Source organism: Arachis ipaensis, chromosome B1, assembly GCF_059453495.1.
Source record: "Arachis ipaensis isolate K30076 ecotype BB chromosome B1, ASM5945349v1, whole genome shotgun sequence".
Taxonomy (NCBI): domain Eukaryota; kingdom Viridiplantae; phylum Streptophyta; class Magnoliopsida; order Fabales; family Fabaceae; genus Arachis; species Arachis ipaensis.
In genome coordinates, this window is record NC_142436.1 from 425,267 (window position 1) to 448,696 (window position 23,430).

General features: G+C 30.2%; 3 protein-coding genes across 7 annotated transcripts; all 3 read right to left on the reverse strand.

The window, feature by feature from the left end:
- Positions 1-357: 357 nt before the first annotated feature.
- On the reverse strand, positions 358-12,292 carry LOC107642476 (Glycosyl hydrolase family 38 protein). 2 transcript variants are annotated; one of them, XM_016346233.3, is made up of 28 exons: positions 11,975-12,292; positions 11,727-11,810; positions 11,273-11,361; positions 10,186-10,360; positions 7,251-7,457; positions 7,092-7,163; positions 6,260-6,373; positions 6,071-6,171; positions 5,864-5,957; positions 5,581-5,751; positions 5,197-5,286; positions 4,748-4,813; positions 4,438-4,494; positions 4,135-4,354; positions 3,717-3,847; positions 3,338-3,406; positions 3,184-3,243; positions 2,966-3,037; positions 2,764-2,811; positions 2,538-2,657; positions 2,376-2,441; positions 2,152-2,264; positions 1,973-2,060; positions 1,753-1,863; positions 1,569-1,664; positions 1,438-1,485; positions 1,049-1,117; positions 358-645 (listed from the first exon to the last, which is right to left on the reverse strand). In XM_016346233.3, exons 1-28 carry the CDS (start codon positions 12,248-12,250, stop codon positions 454-456), a joined length of 3,099 nt encoding a protein of 1,032 aa, XP_016201719.2. In that variant the 5' UTR covers positions 12,251-12,292; the 3' UTR covers positions 358-453. The 2 variants fall into 2 exon arrangements, with proteins under 2 accessions (XP_016201719.2, XP_088356848.1); XM_088500722.1 differs by lacking the exon at positions 2,764-2,811 and having other exon boundaries at positions 2,538-2,683; positions 2,962-3,037.
- A 1,615-nt stretch (positions 12,293-13,907) lies between these two features.
- On the reverse strand, positions 13,908-18,439 carry RPN10 (regulatory particle non-ATPase 10). 4 transcript variants are annotated; one of them, XM_088500723.1, is made up of 11 exons: positions 18,259-18,415; positions 17,972-18,085; positions 17,412-17,517; positions 17,068-17,182; positions 16,769-16,978; positions 16,181-16,300; positions 15,988-16,135; positions 15,482-15,605; positions 14,667-14,770; positions 14,497-14,565; positions 13,908-14,293 (listed from the first exon to the last, which is right to left on the reverse strand). In XM_088500723.1, the coding sequence occupies exons 1-11, from the start codon at positions 18,268-18,270 to the stop codon at positions 14,240-14,242; spliced, it is 1,176 nt and encodes a 391-aa protein (XP_088356849.1). In that variant the 5' UTR covers positions 18,271-18,415; the 3' UTR covers positions 13,908-14,239. The 4 variants fall into 4 exon arrangements, with proteins under 4 accessions (XP_088356849.1, XP_016202797.1, XP_020970317.1 ...); XM_088500724.1 differs by having other exon boundaries at positions 13,983-14,287; XM_016347311.3 differs by having other exon boundaries at positions 15,988-16,300; positions 18,259-18,439.
- Positions 18,440-20,587: 2,148 nt separating this feature from the next.
- On the reverse strand, positions 20,588-22,959 carry STR18 (sulfurtransferase 18). The gene is made up of 7 exons (XM_016348292.3): positions 22,866-22,959; positions 22,520-22,564; positions 22,315-22,395; positions 22,134-22,213; positions 21,755-21,825; positions 21,583-21,636; positions 20,588-21,018 (listed from the first exon to the last, which is right to left on the reverse strand). Exons 2-7 carry the CDS (start codon positions 22,540-22,542, stop codon positions 20,923-20,925), a joined length of 405 nt encoding a protein of 134 aa, XP_016203778.1. The 5' UTR covers positions 22,543-22,564; positions 22,866-22,959; the 3' UTR covers positions 20,588-20,922.
- Between the last annotated feature and the right edge of the window lie 471 nt (positions 22,960-23,430).

The following is a 23,430-nucleotide window of genomic DNA, read 5'->3' on the forward strand; positions in this document are numbered from 1 at the left end:
TTACGTAATTAGATACGTGTTAAACTTTTTTACACTTATAATATATCAAAATTAAAGAATTTGGATCCTCTAAATTTTAGACTTTTACTTGAAAGGATAAAGTGTGATATTTCATCTTTGAATATTTTCTCTTTTATATTTTCTCTTGTCCTACTTATGAAATAAACGGTAAGAGATTATATTTTATCTTCTAAAGTGAAATTCAAAATTTAGAGAATTCAAATCCAAAATTAAATACTTGAATTCACACCATAAAACATTTTTTAAGAGTGCAACAAGGAATTATGATCCACTTTTATTAAATAGATGAATAAGCTTTTGCAAATACTAATAAAGACTGTATAAATAGGAACCATGTTTATTTATTCAAATGAAATCATCATTATTCAATTTTTATTTATTTATGTAAACCAATGTTCACTTTTGAGAATAGATCATATAATACATAGTTCTCTAAAATTTCAACAAGAATGTGCGTATTTCCATAGGACCAAGCTCAACAACAAAATTGAAAGTATTAACAGGGCGACCCCTAAGTGGTTTAGGTTCTTTTCCATTAATCTCCCCTTCAACATTCCAATTCATTTTCTTGATTTCTGATTTCTCTTGGTTAGCTGATAAACTCATCTCCTTCAACTCTTTTATCTGAACAATTAATTAAACACCAAGAACATATTATAGTAGTTGTTAACAACTTAACATAGTGAGATAACTTAATCTAAAGTATGCTCCTAGGAAGTATTTGATCATAATAAATAAACAAATAAAAGGGGGAAAAATTGCTTTGCTTAAATAGAAATGTTAAGTGACTAGTAAATGCCTTGCATTAGAGACAACACTAGTTAACTTTCTATTTTTTATCCACTAAAAATATTAATTCTCTAACATTTTCCTTAATTAAAATTTGATTATTGGTTCATGCAAGCCTCCTTACCTAAAGAAATTGAGCTTAATAAAATCATTAATTATTAACTAACAACTGAGAATATCTTGCAAAAAATGAGGGTGCGAAAAAAAAAAAGAGGGTTTGAGAACAAGTATTATGTACCTGTTTTCTGGCAAACAACTTCTTCAGTTCAACTTTGGCCAGAGTTGAATACTCAGCATCTTCACTTTGCTAATTTCATTTAAAATATAAGAGAAATATATGAGAAGTACATCACAGTTTACAAAATAATGCAGCTAGAGACAGAAAGAGAAATGCTCAAGGGTTAGCAGAATTCATTGTTTTTGGCCATCAACCCAATTTCTTTAGTCTAGTAATTCAACAACATACTTTTAATCTATATTTTTAAACATTAATGGCTAACCATTGGGCAAAAAAAATAAATTCTGCTAACCCTCTAGCATTCCTGAGAGAGAAAATATTACTTAATTTTGCTTGGTTCATCAGAAGGTAAATACAAGGAGGGGGATGATGATAGTCATAGATTTTACCTCATATAGATGTGCCAAACGGAGAAGCACACTTCCACCATCCAACTCCTACACAAATAATAATAATAAAAAGATTATTAAGTCTGAAAGATTCAAGAGAGTTATATCATTCTATGCTGAATTTGATATACCTCAAGAGTTAGCAGAGCAACATTGGGAGGCAAGCTGTAATTTGGCTCCAAGACAGTTCCTTTTGTCACATGAGATGACTTCCAATTTTTCAAGCTCTGCACAAATGATAACATGCCACAGAATATTTAACATTGTAACTACTATTATTATTTCATGAAGCAAGCATGCATAACTGACTCATACCTCATATGTGAAAGCCAACAAGAGGGGTGAGTAAATCTCCTGACCAACTGTCCGACGCCACCGGGAACCAGATCCTAGCTTGTGGATGCCAAGGTAGTAATTTCCTCTCACCTGATACATGCAAATTCAATATTGCATAAAATATGAAAGAAAAATTCATCACCCAATCTATTAATCAGGACGCGCAAGAATGAATTTAATTATAGTGTCATTGCCATACTGTTAGTCCTTTACATCCATAATCTTTTGCACAATCTATTTCATCAAGAGCTTCTCCTACTCCTCTACCATCATCTTGGAGAATACGCCTAGAGCATTAAGCATTGACCATTAGCAGTTTGTAACTGTTCATAGTAAAATAATCTTGAATTTGAAAAGAAATGGCATGTTTATATATACCTGTGAAGCATTAGTTCCATCTCTCCATCTCTAATGCTCGCTCCACCCGTGGCACGATCAACTAAGACAGAGAGTTCAGATTTCTGATCCTTAACATAAATTCCAAGATTAATCTACAGACAGGAAATAAGTAGTTTAGTTGCATTATAACAAACTTAACCATAATATCATAGAAGCTCATAAACTATGAAAAATAAATAAGTAAGAGATCCAAGGAATTTTACTGGATAGTAGTTTCCTGCCACAGGTTGAGTAACTTGAAGGGGCCAATCTTCTCTGTGATCTCGAACCTGCATAAACATTTTTGAGTCAGAAAACTCAATGTTGAACATCTTTCCCAGGAGGATTTTTTGTTACAAACAAAAGAAAATTGACATCAGATTTACCCTTTTCAGGAAATCTCTTCCATTAGAATCAGTATAAAACTCCTTGTTTGTAGCCATATTTGCTGTTATTTGTGTGATCACCTCTTTTCCAACTCCATCATCAGTTGGAATTGGACCAACCTTCATAAAACAATTTGTTTCATAACCTTAGACAATTAACAGCATAATATTCTATTTTGGCTGATGAAAAAAGTGGCTTCTCACTATTCCAAAGAAGGCAACTCACAGTGTATTCAACTTCAGCATGATCTTTGTCTTTGTAAAGCCTAATAACCTTCAAAAAATAAATGAAACAAATAAATAGGAAGCAAATGACATGCTTATGGACAAAGCAAACCCATTTAAGTATTTTGAAAATAATAGGACATACCATTATATGTTGAAAAATAAAAAAGACAATAAACACAATTGTTTTAAAGGACACTGACCTGGTAAATCCAAGAGCTAAACTCTAGATGAATCTCATCAACTAGTGGCCCGCGGATTACTTTGTAGGGAACCTATCAAATAGAAAACAAATTTAAATATAAAAGCTTCAAAGGAATTGGAAATGTAATATTGTGTGTATTGAGAAATCATGTAATCACAGTTCTTTTGTTATGTTATAACTAATGCCATGAACCAACTGATTGGAAAAGAAACCTACTGATCTTGAAACAACAGTTGGCGGGGATTCAGTAGGCCGGAATATGTATGCACCAGAAGCCTGCAGGAGAGATCACATTCACACCACTTTAGAAAACATTATAATTTAAACCTTTATTAGAATGGATGTTCTTGTTTGTGCAAAAATCACACACCTGATAATCAGGAAAGTTGCCTCCACTAGAAGCATACCAGAGATAGCTTTGTTGAACCGGTATATCAACCTGCAGAATGTTTTAGCGATCATGAAATATTCTTGACATGAATGAATGACCAAAAAAATGCCATCAAGAAGCAAACTATGCTGTGAAATCTATCGTTTATGGAATATGAGAACTGAGACTTTATGATTGTGCCAATATTTGTGCTAATAGCTGGTATCTGGTAATAGTCTTCAGTAGTTAGTTCTTTCTAGTGTATGACAAAATTTATTGGTTGCTTACATTGCACTATACTATAGTCGTGATTAATGACTCAATTAAAACTTAACAAAACATTATGAACACTTTACTGTGAGCATTCAAAGTTACTTACTCCAGTTTTGGAATTAAACATCCGTTGAAGTTGTCCAGAAGTTGAAGAAAATGACATCTTTAAATCCCCAGGTCCTATGGTAACGGTGTCGCCGCTGACGAGCTGTGAAAGGAAAGGACTTCTTTTTTTACCTATCAAGTGGAAACACCAAACAAAGCTTATTCAATACTAAAAATTAACAGAACATCAAATCTTACAAAAATTCATCTTTTTTGACAATTGCGATGAAAACCGTCATTAAGCTATTATTTGCACAACCATACAAATAGGAATCGCATTACATCTTTTCTCAAGTGTTTTAAGACAAAAAAAAAAGTCTTGCATATTTCTATATCTGTCTTCTTCTACCAAACAGTTAGAAACGGGCTTAAAACTATTGCTACTAGATTTTTTTTTGGGTTGGGGGGAATAATTTTACCATTTCCAGATGCTTTCGAAATGAAGTAGGTACTCCATCCAAGTGGAGGTACTGAAACTTGAAACAGAAGTGAATATTTTGGTGCTTCTTTTGGTTGCACCCCTAAATAGGCCTCAACATAGAAGCTTCTTAAATTTTTTGTTACATTATCTGTGTCCACATACTGTGCTTCAATGATATTTCCAGAAGAATCTTTGACAACAAGATTATCATCATTAACCTAGTACAAAATTGTTACCTTTCAGCATAGTGTTGGAATTGAATTATTCATAATGCCATAATAAGTAAATTAGGGATACTCACTGGTATTCTAACAATCTCAGTGCGATTCCATCCAAGTGGGTTATACAATACTACAACCTAGAAAAAAAAAAACATTCACTTTAAGAAAATTTAGCTAGAATAAACCGAGTTATGTTGGTTGTATTCATTTCCACCTCATACACAAGTCGGCACACACTTCTCTATTGTTAGATGGTGTGTGAGATCAACACAAGATAGTTCTCACATCTCATGTAATGGTGGATATTTGTATGTCAGATTGGTGTACAAGACAATATGAATAAATGAGTACATACAACAATTCTTAAAGAAAAAATAGTGAAAATATTACCAAACTCTTAGCCTCTGGAATATTGTCCTCTGTTTGTGGGCAGTAACTGATGTTGAGTAATTGACACTGCCAAAAGTCAAATAATAATTAAAACAAAAGAGTAGAGAAAGTGACAAACAATTCAATAATCAAGATTAAGATATTACAACATATCTACCAAGACACTATGGACACAATCTACAACATTTATTCATCGCTAGAACCTTGGACAAGAGTAATAAAGGGAAACTCGGTGCTAAATATCCTGCATTACCCGGTGTTTTAGAAAGAATCACACTCAAATATGTAATGTTGGCAGCCTAACCTGATTCAACATCGGTGGCTGATTCCATGGCAAAAACCCGTGACTTTAAGGTCACAAGGAAACAACTCACTCGTAGTTCCAAGGCTCCTCTTCCTTGGACAAGAGTAATAAACATCAATAATTTCATGAAGTTTTGAAATGTTACCTGAGCAAATTCCGTTGCAGGAGCTGAACAGTGACCATTTGATTTCTTGCCAGAAAGACAAGCCAGAGAAGAGCTAGTAACTTTTTCAGCCTACAAGAGAACATTGCTTGGTGAATATCACACTATTCTAAATTCAACTTTTTATTACTAATCATGATTAATTCTACAAGTTCGACTGATTAGACCCTTTTCTTCATTCGAAAACTCTCCTTCCTTCTTCCATTCCGTCAAGTAACCACAATCAATTCATTGAGGTTTTCAAGTCCATTTTACTAGGCAAAACTTCAATGAATCAGTTCACAAGAACTGGCTAAATTTTAAAGACAATCGAAACGAACAAGATACATTATCAAAATTCAGATTAGGAAAGTTCAAGCTCCTAACCTTAGAAGCTCCAATAGCCAGTCTTTTAGCATAGTCATTAGTTACATGTTGTTTGGCTGTGCCAGAGACAGCATCATGGTGTTGTGCAACTCCAAGAGCGTCTCCAAGGTCAAATGTATTACTTCCAGTTGCAGATTTCTTTCCAGCCAAAAACTCGAGTTGGCGTGCTGCCTATAACAAAATGTCATCAGCATATCAAACTGAATTTGTTCAGAACCATAGGAGGCAAAAAAAACAAGAAAATCCCACCAAATTTTATCATGATTGGAACATTAAATTATACCAAATAGTATCCACTTAGCGACCTAACGTATCGCTTGAGGGCAGGGTGACTCGTGTAGTATCCTGTCCAATAAGCATTTGCTCCATCAGCATACCTATTAGAACAAATCATCAAACATGTGGTGTGCATAAGTCACCAACAGATTAAAATGTTAACACAATGGAAACAATCATCAGTCAAAGAAGCATTCATCTAATAAATTCTTACGGGAAATAATCATCAATTTTCAATGGCAATGTTTCATTAGCAGCATTTTTGGCATCAGTGTAAATAGATGGAGTAGAATACAAGGCATTCACTCTCCCATCCTGAAAAAGATTAAAAACACAATAGAGAATGCATTTAAATTCCATATACAATCAAAACATGTATATAATAACCATATAAACCCCTTACCAAATTAACATAGTGAATCAATTTATCCATTTGCTTGAACCAACTTTCAGCATATTGGTATTGAAAATCATCACCCATTGTCCACATTATATGGTTTGTCCTTGTCACACTTGCCTATAATAATAGTACAAAGAATTAAAAGTAGCAAAACTTTGTATTGATGAAATTCTTGGAGGGATTAATGCTAAAAATTCTAAGGCGAGTCAAGTTAGTCATTCTGTTAATTTCTTGCTGAGGTGTCGCTAACAATTGCTTGACATGTGAGGTAAAATTTGCCACATGTCATGTCCTTAACATGTACTTAAGAGTGACACATCAGAAAGAAGTTACTAAGGTAGCGTTTGTTTTGAGGTACTGAGAGTCTGAGATAGAGACTGAGATTCAGTATTATGTTTGTTGGTTGAGAGACTGGTACTAAAATTTCTGTCTCTGTCTCTAAAATTTCAGTATTTCAGTACCTCAAAAAAGTACGAACACAGGGGACTAAAATTTTTAGAGATGGAAACTGAAACTTTAATAACATTTTATACCTAAAATATTCTCATTTCAATTAGTTAATTCCAATTTTACCCTTTGTACAAATTAAATTAGAGTTTCATTTTTGTTTCAATTTCTATCTCCCATTTTGCACCAAACAGAATACTGGAATTTATTTCAATCTCTGTCTTTTAGTCTCTGTCTCTCAATCTCACTCTTTCCGTCTCTGTCTCTCCACCAAACGCTACCTAAAGGGACTAATTTGACTCGTCTTTTAGGCACTAAATTAAAGCATTTGAAGAATCATATTGATTCATGAATAATCTTCGAAGAACTAATTTAAACATTGTCTTACTTGACTAGTAGCAGCATTAACAAAATCTTCAACACGCTGTTTGATATTGGTGTCAAAAAGAAGAGGATCATCCTGCACATGCAATAAGCCATATACTTAACAAAATATGCAAAGATATAAATACATTTAATTTGTAAAATAGCATGAGCATTTTAGAACCTGTAATGGGATCAAGTTTTCATTATTGACTTCAAAATTAAAAGTGTTTGGAGCACTATAATGAACAGGAAAAGCATTAGCAAAAATCTGAGCAGAAGAACCAAATGTTTTGGAACCACGCCACACAACTTCAAGTGACTTATCAACTTTGCGCTTTGCTCTGTCTTGATAATCAATCCTTGCAAAGTGAACTGAATCAAAACCAACCTGCAATCATTCATACAAACACATCAAAACAAGAACAATTATGTTACTATGACAAATTTATTCTAGTGATTAATTATTTAATTAAAAAAATATATGAATTAATATGTATAAATATATATAAATTATATAATAATTAAGTCAGTGACTAATTTTTAGTACGTGGAATTTATGAAACAAGATTACAACAACAACAAAGCCTTGTCCCACTAAGTGGGGTCGGCTACATGAATCAAACGACGCCATTGTGCTCTGTCATGTATCATGTCTACAGAGAGACCGTTTACATGTAGATCTCGTTTGCCCACCTCATTGATGGTCTTCTTAGGTCTTCCTCTGCCTTTCGCCCCTTGTCCATCTTCCATCTCATCCACCCTCCTGACTGGATGTTCTATCGGTCTTCTTCTCACATGTCCAAACCACCTGAGACGCGATTTAACCATCTTTTCCACAATGGGTGCTACTCCAACTCTCTCCCTTATATCTTCATTCCTTATTTTATCCAATCGGCGTATGACCACTCATCCATCTCAACATCTTCATCTCTGCCACACTCAACTTATGTTCGTGCTCCCCTTTAGCCGCCTAACACTCCATACCATACCGCATAGCCGGTCTTATGAAACAATATTAGTACTAAGTTATATCGAATTTTGTTTAGAAACTAAAATCTTATGCATGCATAATAAACTCTTGATATTAGTAATTAGTTTGAATAGAACGAAAACTCTAATGTTAATCTTTTTTTTTTCCCATTAACCAGGCTTATATTTGATATGTTATTCAAAATAAATAAATATCATGAATAATCCTTATTCTTAATAGCATGAATTTTATGTTTTTTTTTTTTACTAATGAACTTTTTACTTTATCCACTAGACAAATAATGTCACGTATAAAATCAAATTTCTCTCTCTTTTTCCTTTTTTTTCTTTTATTGATATGAATATGTCATGTAAAGGAAAAGATAAACACTTTACGTTTTATTTTATGATAATTGATAAAGAACCTTTTAGTTTATCCGCTGACAAATAATGTGTGACAAGGGTGTTTATGGATCGAATCTAATTCGCGGCATTTATTCGAATTCGATCCAAAAATTATGGATATCCATTCGATCCGCAAAATTTTTGGATCAGATCGGATCTACATACTAATAAAATCAGATTGCGAATTTTATGTAGGTATTCGCATATCTACAGACTCGCAAAAATAAACAAGTAAATATTTTTTTATATTTTATTTCAACTAATAATTATTATATTTATTGTATTATTTTATTTTTATTATTTAAAAAATATGTTTAATAATATTTTAAGAGTAAACATGTTTAAAAGAGTAAAAAAATAATATTTTATTGATGTTTTTTAATAAAAATAAATTTTTTAAAATATTTATATATTTTATGAATATATTCGAGATTCGATCTGCAAATATGCGAATTAGATTGAATCAAATACAAACTAAAAAATTACGAATATTATATCCGATCCGATTCGTGTTCACCCATATATATTCCATTCATATGAATATGTCATGCAAAGGAAATTAAAGATAAACTTATCCATTTAAATTGAACTTTTCAAACTAATCAACGCCATTCTTATTTACCTTTGTTTGACCGACCGGCCACTTATTTAAATTTTAAAATAGATCTGATTGATCGTCTTAGTCTTTATAGTTTATATTTAATACCATAAAATTAAACGTCCCATTCAAGTCATAGAAAATGTGATTTAGCATGTAAAACTTAAATATTTAAAAAATAATAATAGTTTGATCAATGCATGAAAGAAATACAATAATTTAATTTATCCTCTTATTAATTTATAAAATTGATGTTGTAACTTGAAAGACACAATCAAATCCCTCATTTTTTTAATATGCCAAATGTATTATTTGAAGGGGAAAAAAAATTTATATCTACCGTACACATACATAGATGAAAAATTAAAAACTATTATTCTAGGGACCACCATGTTAGCAAGTTGGTGATTCTTTAACATAAAAAGACAAATAGTATTCAATTAACAATAAATATGGAAAATTGTAGTGGGTTTTCCACTCATAAGAGAAGATTTAGAGTTCCTTTAGTATTAAGATATAAGTTTAAATATGTTCTCGCATTTTTTAATCTAATAAAGGTTTAATTATTCTGTTGATTCCTATAATTTTGTGAAATTTTCAATTAAGTCTCTATACTTTTTTTTTTTAATTGGGTTTTTGTACTAATTTTTTTTTTTCAATTAAGTCTCTCTTAGTAGTAATTGGCTTAATTTTATAAGGACCTAACTAAAAAACAAAAATTGGTATAGAGACCTAAATAAAAGGAAAAAAAAGTGTAGGGACCCAATTAAAAAAAATTTGGTGCAAGAGCTCAATTAAAAGGAAAAAAAGTATAGGAACCTAATTGAAAATTTCGCAAAATTATAGGGACTAATAGAGTAATTAAACCTCTAATAAAATAAGAACTAATTTATATCAAATCGAAATGACATAAGACGCGATTTATAAAATTAATATTTGTTTAAGAATGAATAAGCTGACTACTTGACACTCGACCAACCCAAATTGATTATATCAGTTTAAATATTGACATGTGTTATGTTTGATTTATATTTACTAGAGATTACTAATCAATTTTTTTCTTTTTTTTTTCTGTTGATTTATCTAAACCAAATATTTTTCTATAGAACCAATAACATGGCACATGGGAGCACAAAGCACTAACCTCAGCACCTAGAAGATAAGCTTGAACAGCAGAGTGTCCAAAAGGGTCAATTTGCCAACCAGAACGAGGTGTCTTGTTGAACTCTTGTTTTATGAATCTATGTCCCAAACTTGTTTGATCTATCATGTCTATGTAATGTGGTGCTGCTTCATCATGCATGCACCATCCTCCATTCCTAATCACATCATAATAACAATATTAATCATAGGATCATATTCACTTAATTTTATAGGAGATATCTATTTTACTAGCCTTAAATTTTAGTAGGTTTTGTTTAAAAAATTAAATAAAAAGAAAAAGAAAATATTCAAAACTCATATATTCTCTAATACTAGTGATAAATTGAGTTATTAAAGATGACTAGTTTGGCATAAATTTTTCTAAAAAAGAACATTTTTAAAATGCTCTTTCAACCACTTCTTTATATGCCTTTCTCAGTCTTTTTTTTTTTTTTTTGGTTACTTTTTTTTCTCCACTATCTATCTCTAGTCTTAACATAACCCATTTTTTAATGTTCACTACTTTATTTAATTAGAATGAGTAGTGTTGATATGTAAATGGTTTGATTATTCAGTTTTTTTAGTTTTATTAAATTTTTAATTAAATTTTTATAATGATTTTTATATTATTTTTAATTTTATAATTAAGTTATTTTATGTTAAAAATATTAAAAATAATAGAATATTTCTTTCAAAATACATGCGGTTAAAGATCTAATTAGATTTTTAATTATGAATACCTTTAATTTTTGAAAAAATATTCAATTAACTTTAACCTTTTTTACACTATAAAAAATTTAATTATAAAATTAAAAATAATGTAGAGAGCCAATTGAAAGAAAAAAAATTATAGAGACTTAATTGAAAATTTGATAAAATTATAGGGATCAATAGAATAATTAAATTTATTTAAATATACAAAAGTAAATGATTAATAAATATTACACTACAATTTAAAAGTAGTAGAACGAGTGTTGACACAAACTATGATCATAAGATATTCAAAAATCATTTTTTGGATCAAAATATTTCAACTTGCAACTAAATAAACAAAAGAATTAACCAAACACTCACTCACACACACTTACACGAATTCGAGCTGGCCAGCATCCACAAGCTTTCTCACTTGTTCTTGAATTTCTGGACTCTGTTCTACCCACCATCTATGAAAGAATGCCTTAAGAAAATGATAAATAAATAAATAAGTAAATAAATAAATAATGAAATCATTGCTCATTAAATAAAGGGTATCAAATAATTATGCTGATTATAATCTTTAAACCATATGAAACAAATAATCACATAAATTCCACACCAATTTAAATTTCGGAAATGTTTGGTAACCAAAGAAAATTAGCCAAAAATAGCCATAACTTGCCTTATTTAGCATTTATTAATTGTTGCGACAATTAATAAATGCTAAATAAGGCAAGTTATGGTTGTATTTTTTGTTTTCCTAGCATTATCCTTTAAATTTATATTTAAAACTATAGTAGATACAATTAATATAAATTCATATTAGAAATTGTATATTCAATTTACCATCTCAGCAAACACAAACTTTCTATTTGGATCTCTCTGAAGAGACATAACCACAGAATCCAGCACATTCTCAACACATGCACCCTACAAAAAAAAAAAAAAAAAAAAAAAATCAAACTATATTCAAAAAACCAAAGTTCAAAGTTTAACAAGTCAATAGTCATATGGTACTATATTAAAAAATATAATAAAAAGTAAAATATGCATAATCTTATGAACATGATTATTTTTATGAATTCTATTAGAACCTGAATGTTGTTTCTTGATCCAACATAGTATTGATCAATGGTCTTCAACCAACCAACATCATCATGGGAATGTGCAACCAAATGAACATTCAATTTCCCTTCATTTATAGAAGCATCAGTGTTGTACTTTATGTATTTGGAACAAACTAGTGTGCCATGGAAACAAAGAAGAAGAATAATAAGAAGAGATGAGAAGAGAGACTCTGAAGCTGAAGAAGAAGAACAACTCCTTATGTTTCTCATTTTCCAATACCCCACCATGCTTTGCAATTGCATGTGCTTTTTATTACAATCAGAAATGTGTCTTTTTGCATTTAGATATATAGATATTAAATTTTAGTTGTTGAAATTAAATAACACTATTATTGAAATATACAAGGGAAGGGTATTGTCCAAGAGAAAAGTCAAAAGTCAAAACAAAAAGGTTAAGACTTAAGTGTTATTCCATTAATATAATAATACTACAATATCACAAAATGGGGAATCTATATTTAGCAATTATTGTGGGAAATATTTGCCAATCATATTTTTAAACCCTTTTTTTCAGGTTTCTATTGATAAATTATATTCTTCTTGTTTGCAAATAATTATCCAATTTGAATTTTTTTTATATATATAATAATTTGTTAAGGTACATTAAAGAATAAAAAAGGTTACATTATGAAGAAAGTTTCAAGAAATACAATTAGATTACTTTAATATTGATGTGTTTCAACCTTATCCTATCCTTATGGATTTACTATTAGCTAAATATTTAATTATATAAACCCACAATATACAATGTGCTTGTGACTGTTTAAGAAGGATAAGGCATTATAGTGGCAATCTTTACAATAAATTATTATCAATTAATTTATATTTGACCTAACGTCCATGCTTGAAATATGGAAATTAAAACTTATAACTAATTTTTCAAAAATAATCTTTAATATTTTTTAATAAAAAACATAAAATACCAGAATGTTCAATTCATCAAATCATCAAATTTTGTTTATAAAAATATTTTTCCTTCATTAGTTAAATGCCATTAGAAAATTTATTTAAAAAAGTGATTATTTTCACTCTATCAATGTCATTCTTACATAACTATTTAACATATTTATTCGAAAATAATAAAAAGAAAAACATCTACGAAAATGAGATTGGTAATATTGACTCCAATAAAGGATCCAGTCTTAGGGTGCCGGCCTAGGAAACTATAAATATTAAATAGGTAGAGATAATCACGAGGGACATTCAACTTCAATCCCAGTTCTCAAAGTTATTTAAAAATATACTATCATTTAGCTGGATAATCTTTTAGAAAAATTTTCAAGTATACCGTCATCCCGGTGTTTCAGTTATTTTTAATCGTTGATCTTAATTATAAAAAATATATATAATATATATAATTAAGATCAACGGTTAAAAATCACTGATACACCGATATGACGGTACACTTGAAAATCTTCCTAATCTTTAAACCTATATATAATCACTTAATAAAAGGATAATACAAAAAGCAAATGAACAAATGAATGGATATGATCAAATCCGCAACAGATTAATGATTAACCTGTTATACTAAAAGATACCGTGAACAACCAAAAGAAAATAATATTAATTGCTTCACCACAAAATATAGGGATCGATTAGGATACCCTTTCTTAGCTTCTTAAATCTATTTCTTAATTTAAGATCCAACCTTTCTTATTTTCCTAACCGAAATCAAAGAATTAGTAGATCCATTCCACCCAAAACAAAAATGAGTTAGGGTTATGAACTTAGAATTTAGAATTAAATGATCGACTAAGTTCACTCCATACCACACTAGACCAAAGCGAAATAGGGTTATATACATCCTCATAATGAGAATTCACATTATGAGGGGGATAGATCCTTTCAACTTGAACTTTTGGCTATTTTGTATATAAAAGCAAAATGTAAAAACATGAAAAAGCTTTAAAGTGGAATTAAAGTAAAACTTGAAAATAGTATGGTATGTTCATTCACCACAAGACCATGTACGTTCCCCTTAAATGCCCCATTGCATATCAATACCATGGTGAAAAAAATAAGGCATGGCAAATAATAGCCTCTATAACCTGATCAATCCTTCATTCATAATCTTAAGACATACATCATTTCCAATTAGCAGAGGAAAATCAATAATTGAAATACATTCAACATGCTTCATGCCTCTACTAGAACCATAATCCAACATGCTACCATTATGTATCAAAGGAAACGAAATCGAAACCCGACGCAACCAAGAGATTCTCGAAATTACTTCTTTTCCTCCTCACTTGGTGGCTTTTTGTCATCATTCTTCTGCTGAGACTGACAAGATAGCACAATCAGAAAAATAGCAGCAGTGTTTAAATGTAACAAAATCCAGGAACATTAAACAAATTAATGAGGGTGGCAGTAAAGAAATACATATCCTGTCCAGCACATAGTCATTGACACACGACAAAATCCAATTTTCAGTTTACAAAGACAAGAATATGAATCAGGAGGAGTAAAATTTAAAGCAGACTTGCCTCAGATTGATTTTGCATGGAGGCCAGCAAATCTTTGACAGATGGATCATTTGGGTCAACCCCAGGAAGCTGCAGAAGAAACGAAATATTGGCGTGAGAACATATAACTTATCGTTCTATTTATACATCTGATTGCACATGCTGTATTTTACTGAAATTTTCAAACTTACCGAAGCAAGGATAGATGACACAAAGGATTGATCTGCCAACAATTTACTCATGTCTGACTGGCTAGATGAGTCCTTTGAACTGTCTGCTACCGATAATTGGAGAGCTCCAAGTGATAAAAATAATGAAATAGATAATCAGTATAAACAAAACATCTAAGGCAATTCTGGAAATTTATTAAGACGCAACACAATGCAAGCAGTGACAGTGAGCAGAGAGGAGACACCAAATTGTAACAATTATTAGATACATACGCAGCATATGCATAATATTAAAAAAATTGAAGAATTATTATTCACAATGTAATACATATAAGCTTTGTACATCCCCGTTTTGCAGGAGAAACTTGTCTTATCTTTGTTCAGTATTTTTTTTAAAAAAAATCATAATATAATAATAATAATAAATAAATGCCATAGTCTCTATTGTATCATGTCACATTCAAGTCAGAAAAGGAAAAAAGATTTAACATGCACAGACACTTGTCATCTTTATATCATATTCAATGTGACGTGTACATATATGTCGTAACAGAGGGGCACATGTTTGTTCTTTATAAAAGAAAGGCAAGGCGTGTTATAAACTAATAATCTATATAGACACAGCAATTCAATGCAATGAAATGATACCTGCACGACCATTAATACAAACTCCAACATAATTGATAGAATTTTCTCAAATTCAGAACCAAATAAATGATCAAGCAATATAACAAGAAAGTACTTCTCATGGATGACAAGACTGTATGCAAAGATAGACTTACAGAGCACTCACCCAATGTTTAAAACAAGAAAGATTAATAAACATTTTAACTCACCAAGTGCCAATTCGGGATCATCTGAAGCTGCTTCAGACATATCTGTATCTTTGGCCTCCTGGTTAATCGCAGGATCATCCATTGACATTGCAAGAGCCTGTTGTAGTAGTGCATTCTCGTCATCCTGCGTCAATTTGAAGGTAAGTTAAACCAAAGCAAACAATACAACTAGAAGTAAACTTTTAAAAGAAAAGTTTTTTTTTTAATCAAAACAATAGATATATAAAAAAATAAAAATAAAAATAAAATCAGCCCAGAAAAAGGGAGTATTAAAACAGCTTTTTTGGTGCTTTCTCAAACGAGGAAAAAAAAAAGAAAAAAAGAAAAAATAGCTTCTAATAAGCCAATGATGTCTGTCCATCTGAATTATTCTAAACCATCCAGAAATTGAATGGTACTTTGAAAGATCGAGAGGTGACATTGTTTCATCTTGTGAAATGGATGAATAATCCCATGGGGGAAGAAACAGAAAAATAAATCTGCCTAAAAGAACAAATAGCACCAACCATCATATCATTTGTCTTTGTCTCAGCTTCTGAAGCTGATGCACTAGCACGCTCAGTCATTGTTGCATCTTGTGAGCTGGCTTGCTGCTCACCACCCTTCTCTTGTTTAGAAGCTTCTTCTGCAGCTTTTTTTGCAGCTGCTTCCTGCCTGGCTCTCTCTTCTTCCATTGAAACTCTTAAAGCAAGAGCCAGCTCGGGGTCCAAGTTTGGATCCACACCGAACTCAAATCCAGATACACCACCAGCTGCAGCTGCTGCTGCAGCAGCTGCAAATCCACTTCCACCTTCACCATCGCCAGTAAAAATAGGTGTGCTGCCACAAAACAAGGTTACAAAATTTACTTCTCAATAGGGAAAGCAAATTTGTTATTGGACTACAGGAAAGAATTTAAAAAGAGTCGGAGCAACAATGAATCCTCTAACACACAAAAAAAATAGGATGACAGAATAAGTATGACAGATATTTCACGAGAGCCATCTAAAGCATGCCATTTCTGCTACTTGGGTTTGGCAAAGAAAATATATGAAGGACGAGCCAATGTCTATTTGGTGAGCTAGTAAATAATTGGGGAAAGGATTAAAAGAAAAAGCACAAGAGTCCAAAGCCCCAAAGTCCAATCAGAATTGGAAGAAAACAGAACAGAATTGGATAGAAGCCGAGCAGATAATAAACAAATTCCTTAACTCACATGTATATCAAAGAAGAAGTCCTGGATCAAATGGGAATCCTTATTAAAAAGTAAGAAACAGAAATCAAATAAGATGAATTGAATTCACAAACCTTATAAGCACATCAGAAAGAGCATTTGTACCAGCTGGAACATGAACAATGTGGCTGGTATCATTATTGTTCACAGCTGCAAGGAGTGCTTCCAGCTTCTCTGTCTTCCCCTCATCTTCCTCACCGAAATTGACAATGTCAAGTGCAACACTATTCTTTTTTAACTTTCTTCCAATCATCTCCAATACTTTCTTCTCATGCTTGACAGGACTTTAGAAACCATGAAATGAGATAATTAGATGAGAAAATAGCTACAAACAAATGAATTAAATATTTCAGAAAGGGACAGTTTTTTGTACCTTCCAGCAAAGACAATAATCCTTTGCTGCTGCTTCTTATTTTGCCGATGCTTAAGAGCCAATTGTGCCACCTGAATGCCAGCGGCTAGGTTCATATCACCACCTATTTCTAATCCTAAATCAGGAAGAAAAATAAGAAAGAGAAATCAGCTTTTTCACAATCAGGATAATCCAAGCACAATAGTACAATAAATACATAAAAAAAGTACGATGCTAGATTTTTATAAATATTTTTCAATCTAACGTAACTGAGGTTTAAAGAAGACCAAGTTACATTGATACACACAAGGTAAGAGAAAAGGTACATAGAGGAGGAATAAAAACATATTAAGATAACAACTAACCATGCATGCAAGCTAATATCTTGCCCAGATCACTGGTAGGAGTGACCAAAACACGAACCCCCTTCCCGGCCATGGTGAGAACTCCCACTGTATTTTCTGGATTAGACTGAATTATCAACACAAAAATTATCAGCACAAGTGAACCCGATGCACTTAATCACCCAAGCATCAAATCTACAATGGAACACTAGAACAAAAAGTAAGAGCTTCCTACATCAATTTGGGAAACACCGTTCCTACATCATGTATCAATAACTCCATTAATATGCTTGTAAGAAATCTTGTTTCACCAAATTGATATTTCAGTTATGGTTTATTAACAAGGTACCCAACATTCATTATTTCACCATATTCACAAGTGAGAAAACTGAAACCTCCAGTTATCCAGCAGATTCACAAATAACACAGCTCTAAATTACAAACTTCCCAGCTAACATTGATACATAATTCTCATCTCTAAAGCGTGAAATTTGAGTATTTGATTTGCAAATAATTACCATTTCTCCTATTTCTACTGAAAAACAACTAAATTATTAAAAAAGCAATGATTTACCACGAACCTGAGTTTTGGCACCGCAAATAAGATTGACAGCGTCAGCTTGAGCTTGGAATCGAGAAGGAGAATAATCCCCGTTTCGCATCCATTCCGAATTGTCGATACAGATCATCGTCGCCTATCGAATCCAAAATAACAATTACCAATAATAATAACAACAATTAATAATAACAATGTTGAAGTAACAGCAAGAAAGAAAAACCCTAATTGCTTACAGGGGATAAAAAAGGGGGAAACGTAGGAATGGTGGTGTTGGGGATTCGCTGAGGAAGGAAGAGAATCAGGGCTTACCTCGAGCACCATAGTTGCAGGATTCAGAAGCGAAACGAAGCCAAAGATCGAATTTTTCGAGAGCAAGCGAGTTCTTTTCGGATGTATTGAAGAACTATCGAGGTTTACTTGCTTAGTAGGGGAAGAGCTATTTTCGCGAAGAACAAACTTTTATATATAAAAAAATAAATAAATATTTATTACAGGTTAATTATTTTGTTTTGCCAAATATTAAGGAAGTGCCGCTATTTTTTAGAAAAATATATGCATAAGCCGGTTTACAAATTTGAAAAAACATAAGTTGAGTTGTTATAATATTTAGAATTAATCTTAAATAAGATTATAAAAAAACAGTTTTTTGATCTAATAAAAATATTAAACTAATTTTGCCATTCTTTTTAACAGATATATTAAAATAAGGTAAAAACTCATGTGCAGTTCACTTCACGTGAAATTGATAACTGAGAATCTTAAATGATTTGATTGATTTGACTAAATTTTCATCTAACGACTATCAATTATCAACTTCACGTGAAGTCGACTGCACCTGAATTTTCACCTTAAAATAATAATTATTATTTTTAAAAATATATTGGGATAGAGTGATTGGAATCACACAGGTTTTAAATTTAAAAAAGAAAAAAAGATTAAATAAGAGTGATGATACAATTAGAATTCATTAGGTTTTTTATAAAGTATATTTTATATTTTAATATATTATATAAATAATTAATTTAGTTATTTAGTAGTTAATTTTTGTATATATTTAATAAAATTTAAATTTAAAACTATTTAATTTAACTAAAAATAATATTTATTACTCTAACTTCTTCTAACATAATTGAATTCTAAATTTTTAATCACAACTCTAACTTCACCTCACTTTCAATTCCCAACCCTTCACTAATACTTAACTATCCTTTTCTTTTCCTTCTTTTTCTCATTTGAAGTAGGTTAGGAATAGAATTGTGGTTGAAAATTTAGAGTTAGATTAAAAAAAGTAATTTAAAAATGTTAGATAGTTTTTTATTATCCGAATAGACAGTATTATCCATTAGAATCCATCTTTATAGGTACAACATCAGTTTAATTGTTTTTTAGATAAATTTTTGTCAATATTATAAACATCTATCTATCTTTCTATCTAATATAAAAGTTAATACCTTTTTTTTTTTACAATGAGTTTAAGTCAATTTTTTTTTTGTTAATGATATCATATCAGCAATTTTAATTATTTAGTAAAAGATGAGAATTATTCAATTAAAATATTTTGTACTAATTAAATACAATAAATATATATTTAAAGTGTCATAATAATAATTATTATAAAAATTCTGCTACAAATATTTAAATTCTACTACTTATATATGTTAAGATTTTTATTATTATATTATTTAATTTATTTATACATGGAGCATAAGACTCTTATTACTTTTCATTTTTAATTTCTCGTACTAATTAGAAAAATTCTTTCAAGTAATTTTAAATTTGACACATCTTAATAGGTACAATCAAATATATCGTGATTATAAAGTTAATTTATTATTTTATATTATATTTTTTGTATTTTTCATTCTCATTCATTTATTTTTCTTTAATTATTTACAAACTAAAAAACGTTGCATGAAAAGATAAAGTATGACAAATAAAAAAAATATAAAAATAAAAACAATAAATAAAAATATAATTTTGTATAATTCTAATATAAAAAATCTATGTTTTTTTTTTCTAAAAAAAATTTGAATTCTTAAAACAATAAAATAAATTTCAAGTTGCATTATATTTTTAGTTGAATAATCATATAGAATTATACACAAATTATTAAATAAATATTTTGCAAAATAATTTTAATATAAAACACTTTAAATTTAACATTAACTTACATATTATCTAATCAATCTATAAATAATATAATACTTATTATAATACAATATATAGCCTCTCTGTGTATGGAGCGAATCTCACCTTAGTTCATAAATAAAAATGATAACTTATTCTTATAGTCATACCAAACTCATTTAAAATATGTTCACCATTAATTAAAAAAAAATTATCTGTATTTGCTGATCAATCTTGTTTAGCTAAACTTATTATTTTGGAGCATAATCCTCTTCTCACCTCAATCACCCAAATAGAAGAACCTAGTAATAGTATTAACCTCATTCTTCACTTTTAGCCTAGTTGATCTAAAATTTGGAGAAAATGCTATTTGTATATTAAAATCAGTTTTATGTATAAATACATATGTGGTTTAATTTATTTTCAATGTGTATTTGTATTTTAACATGTATTTTATACTAGTGGCTGAATTTGGTGGCTGATTTTGGTGTACACTTAGCATAATCCAAAATTTGGTCTACCAACAATAAACATATCAAAGTCTATTACTTAAGATAATCAACCAATAATACAATAGATTTTCTATGCAAATGGACATGAGAAATAAGAAATTAACAAGGATTTTGTCTGTTATTAATGGTTGTTCCCATTAATATAGTCCTTGAAGATTACAATTGCATTACAAGTTTACAACATATAGTTGCATTTCTTATAATTAAGGATAATAGATATACATACATACTATAGCTAGTGAGAACAATGAAAGTAGTTAACATGGATATTCATACAGAAAATATCAAAACCATTATTCAGATGAAATTAATGGATCCATGATCCTTTTATTGATTAGAGATCATTTTTCACTTTTGGTGCTTTCACTGGAAATTCATTCTTTATCCAGTCCAAATAACCTCCTCCCATGTTATTCACATCCTTATAACCCTGCCAAATTAAATTTCACAACAAAATCCAATCAATATAAACAAGTTAATTTCCTCATCCACATTGGTTGGTTCATACAATATGACAAAGCTAAGAGAATAAAAGAAAAATAAAGAAAAGCCAAAAACTAGCTTTTAAACATTGTTCATATTATTGATAGAGGACATCAACAAGGTTCTTAATTCATCATTTTTCTAAAAAACTACCCTTTTTAGAGTCGGATTGAGTCAAATTAATCGAGTTTCTAGTAATAAAATTAAGATATCTAAAAAATATTAAACGAACAAATCATAAAAGTTTAAACAAATTCGATATATAAAATTCGTTTGGATTTTCATAATCTCAATTCAAAGAACTACTTTTCATCTAATTAAGCCTTCTTAATAATATTATTATATGAGATAAAATCACCTTAATTAGGCCTTTGTCTCTATTGTCCATTCAGATAAATAATTATGCATATATTAAAAAATACAAAATGAATTTTTATTTTTTTATATTTTTTTTTAGAATTTTGATTGAAGAATGTGTTGAAGTAATTGTTGATATGAACTTTCAAGTTACCTCAGCAAGAAGATCAGCAGTTGCATAAAGAGACCTCACCCCACTCTGGCAACCCTAAAAAAAAGAAGAAACAAACACACATAGAATATCATAGCAATATGTATTAAGAAACCAAAAAAAGAAAAAAAAAGAAAAACTATTGACAATGAAAATAGATTTCAAATAAATTTACCACAATGATGTGATCTTCTTTCTTACAAGCAGATGAAACCTCCTTCAAAAACTCCAGGTTCTTTACCCTTCCTGTTCCTCAAAATCACATTAGTTAAAACATTCTAACCATAACAAGCACGAAAAATAGTTATTTTTACTAACGTATTATGATCTTTGACTGTTTTTCGAATTTTGTTATCAAGAATTTGACTAATTCGGCTTGAAGAACTATGACAATCTCTCTTAACACAAAACGGAAGATTAATTACTGTAGATTTTAATGTTACTAGTTATTTTTATTAACGTGACAGTATATGATTAGATTTATCACATCATTGAAAAATTCTTTTAGATTGATAGTGTTTAAGTATAATTTAAAATAAAAAAATTCAGCATACCCTGTGGTGTATTAAACATGTATGGAATGTTGATAATCTTATCTGCATCCACATGTCCTTTCTGGAACTCTTCCACAGTCCTAACAATTTGCAATATCAAAGAAATACCAGCATGAAATCTTAAAATAAATCCAAAAAATTCAAAGAGACCCAGAGATATAAAGAAAAATATAAATCTTACCTAACATCTAGATAAACATGGCCATTCTGGATAAGACCCTTAGTTGAAATTACATCAACTGTGGCAACCTCAACTTTTGGGCTAAAATCAAGAACCATAGCCAAGAATAATCAGCAACTCAAGTACTCAACCAAATGAAATTATTTCAGAAAAAACTATTGGAATAATGATGAATTTGTAAGCTAATTAAGCAAATATTTGTTACCTTTCGGTTCCAATTGAACCCATAGTAGAGATAAGCAATATCTATCTACAACATAGAAAGAAAAACTGGTGAATGAGGATATATATAATATAAGAATTTAATTTTGATGTACTATCAGTGTAACTTTACACGTATATCGAATTACACGATGTTACATCAATAAAAATAAATATCTTTTAACCGTATAATTCAAAAGAACGGATATGATTGCACAACTGTATAAACACTATAATATGTTACACATCTCATCATCCAATGATAGAAAAAAGTGAATTGATTCAGTATATAAATTACTTGGAACATAATTGATAAATGGAAAGAGAGATTATGCTTATGCTTTATGCACCTAGACGGGTTAATTGCAAAAGAGTGTGCTTGAGTGTGAGATTGGAATTGAGAAAGGATCCATTATTTGTGGAAAGGTTAGTTAAGTGGGGTGTGATTACACAAATATGATAAGAAAAAAAAAAAAAAAGCCAATGATTTTGTAGTGGAAATGAAATAAAATAAAATAAAATGTAGAGATGAATAGATTGGTAGATAAAGAAATGAAATAATAAATGGCAATTGAATTGCGTGATGCGTCAGCTTGATTTGTTGCGGAGTGTGTGTAGGATTCCAGTTAAGTTGTTGATTCCTGCATGGAAGGGAATCACACAAAAGAGATATTGCTAGATTCTCTTCTTCTCCCTTTTCTTTAATGTAGTTATTAGTATAAATTGAAAAATAATACATATAGGTAGCGTTTGTTTTGAAGTACTAGGACAGAGATTGAGAGACTGAGACTCATCTGTCCCTAAAATTTCAATATTTTAGTACCTCCAAAAAGTAAGGACACAGTGGACTGAAATTTTTAGAGACAGATACTGAAACTTTAATAACATTTTATACCTAAAATACCTTCATTTCAA

Bases quoted from the DNA above. Each gene is read 5' to 3' on its own strand.
- LOC107642476 (XM_016346233.3), bottom strand. From the start codon at position 12,250: ATGCAATTGCAAAGCATGGTGGGGTATTGGAAAATGAGAAACATAAGG. The intron at 10,361-11,272 runs GTAAGTGTGTGT...TGATGTGATTAG, and splicing joins GCTGGCCAGCTCGAATTCGT to GAATGGAGGATGGTGCATGC. The intron at 7,164-7,250 runs GTTCTAAAATGC...TTGCATGTGCAG, and splicing joins AAAACTTGATCCCATTACAG to GATGATCCTCTTCTTTTTGA.
- RPN10 (XM_016347311.3), bottom strand. The intron at 17,183-17,411 runs GTTAGTTGTTAT...TTCCTGATTTAG, and splicing joins GATATTAGCTTGCATGCATG to GATTAGAAATAGGTGGTGAT. The intron at 16,301-16,768 runs GTTTGTGAATTC...GTTTTGTGGCAG, and splicing joins CTTTCTGATGTGCTTATAAG to CACACCTATTTTTACTGGCG.
- STR18 (XM_016348292.3), bottom strand. From the start codon at position 22,542: ATGGGTTCAATTGGAACCGAAAG. The intron at 22,396-22,519 runs GTAACAAATATT...TCTTGATTTTAG, and splicing joins GGTTCAATTGGAACCGAAAG to CCCAAAAGTTGAGGTTGCCA. The intron at 21,637-21,754 runs GTAAATTTATTT...TCTTTTTTTTAG, and splicing joins AAGAAGATCACATCATTGTG to GGTTGCCAGAGTGGGGTGAG.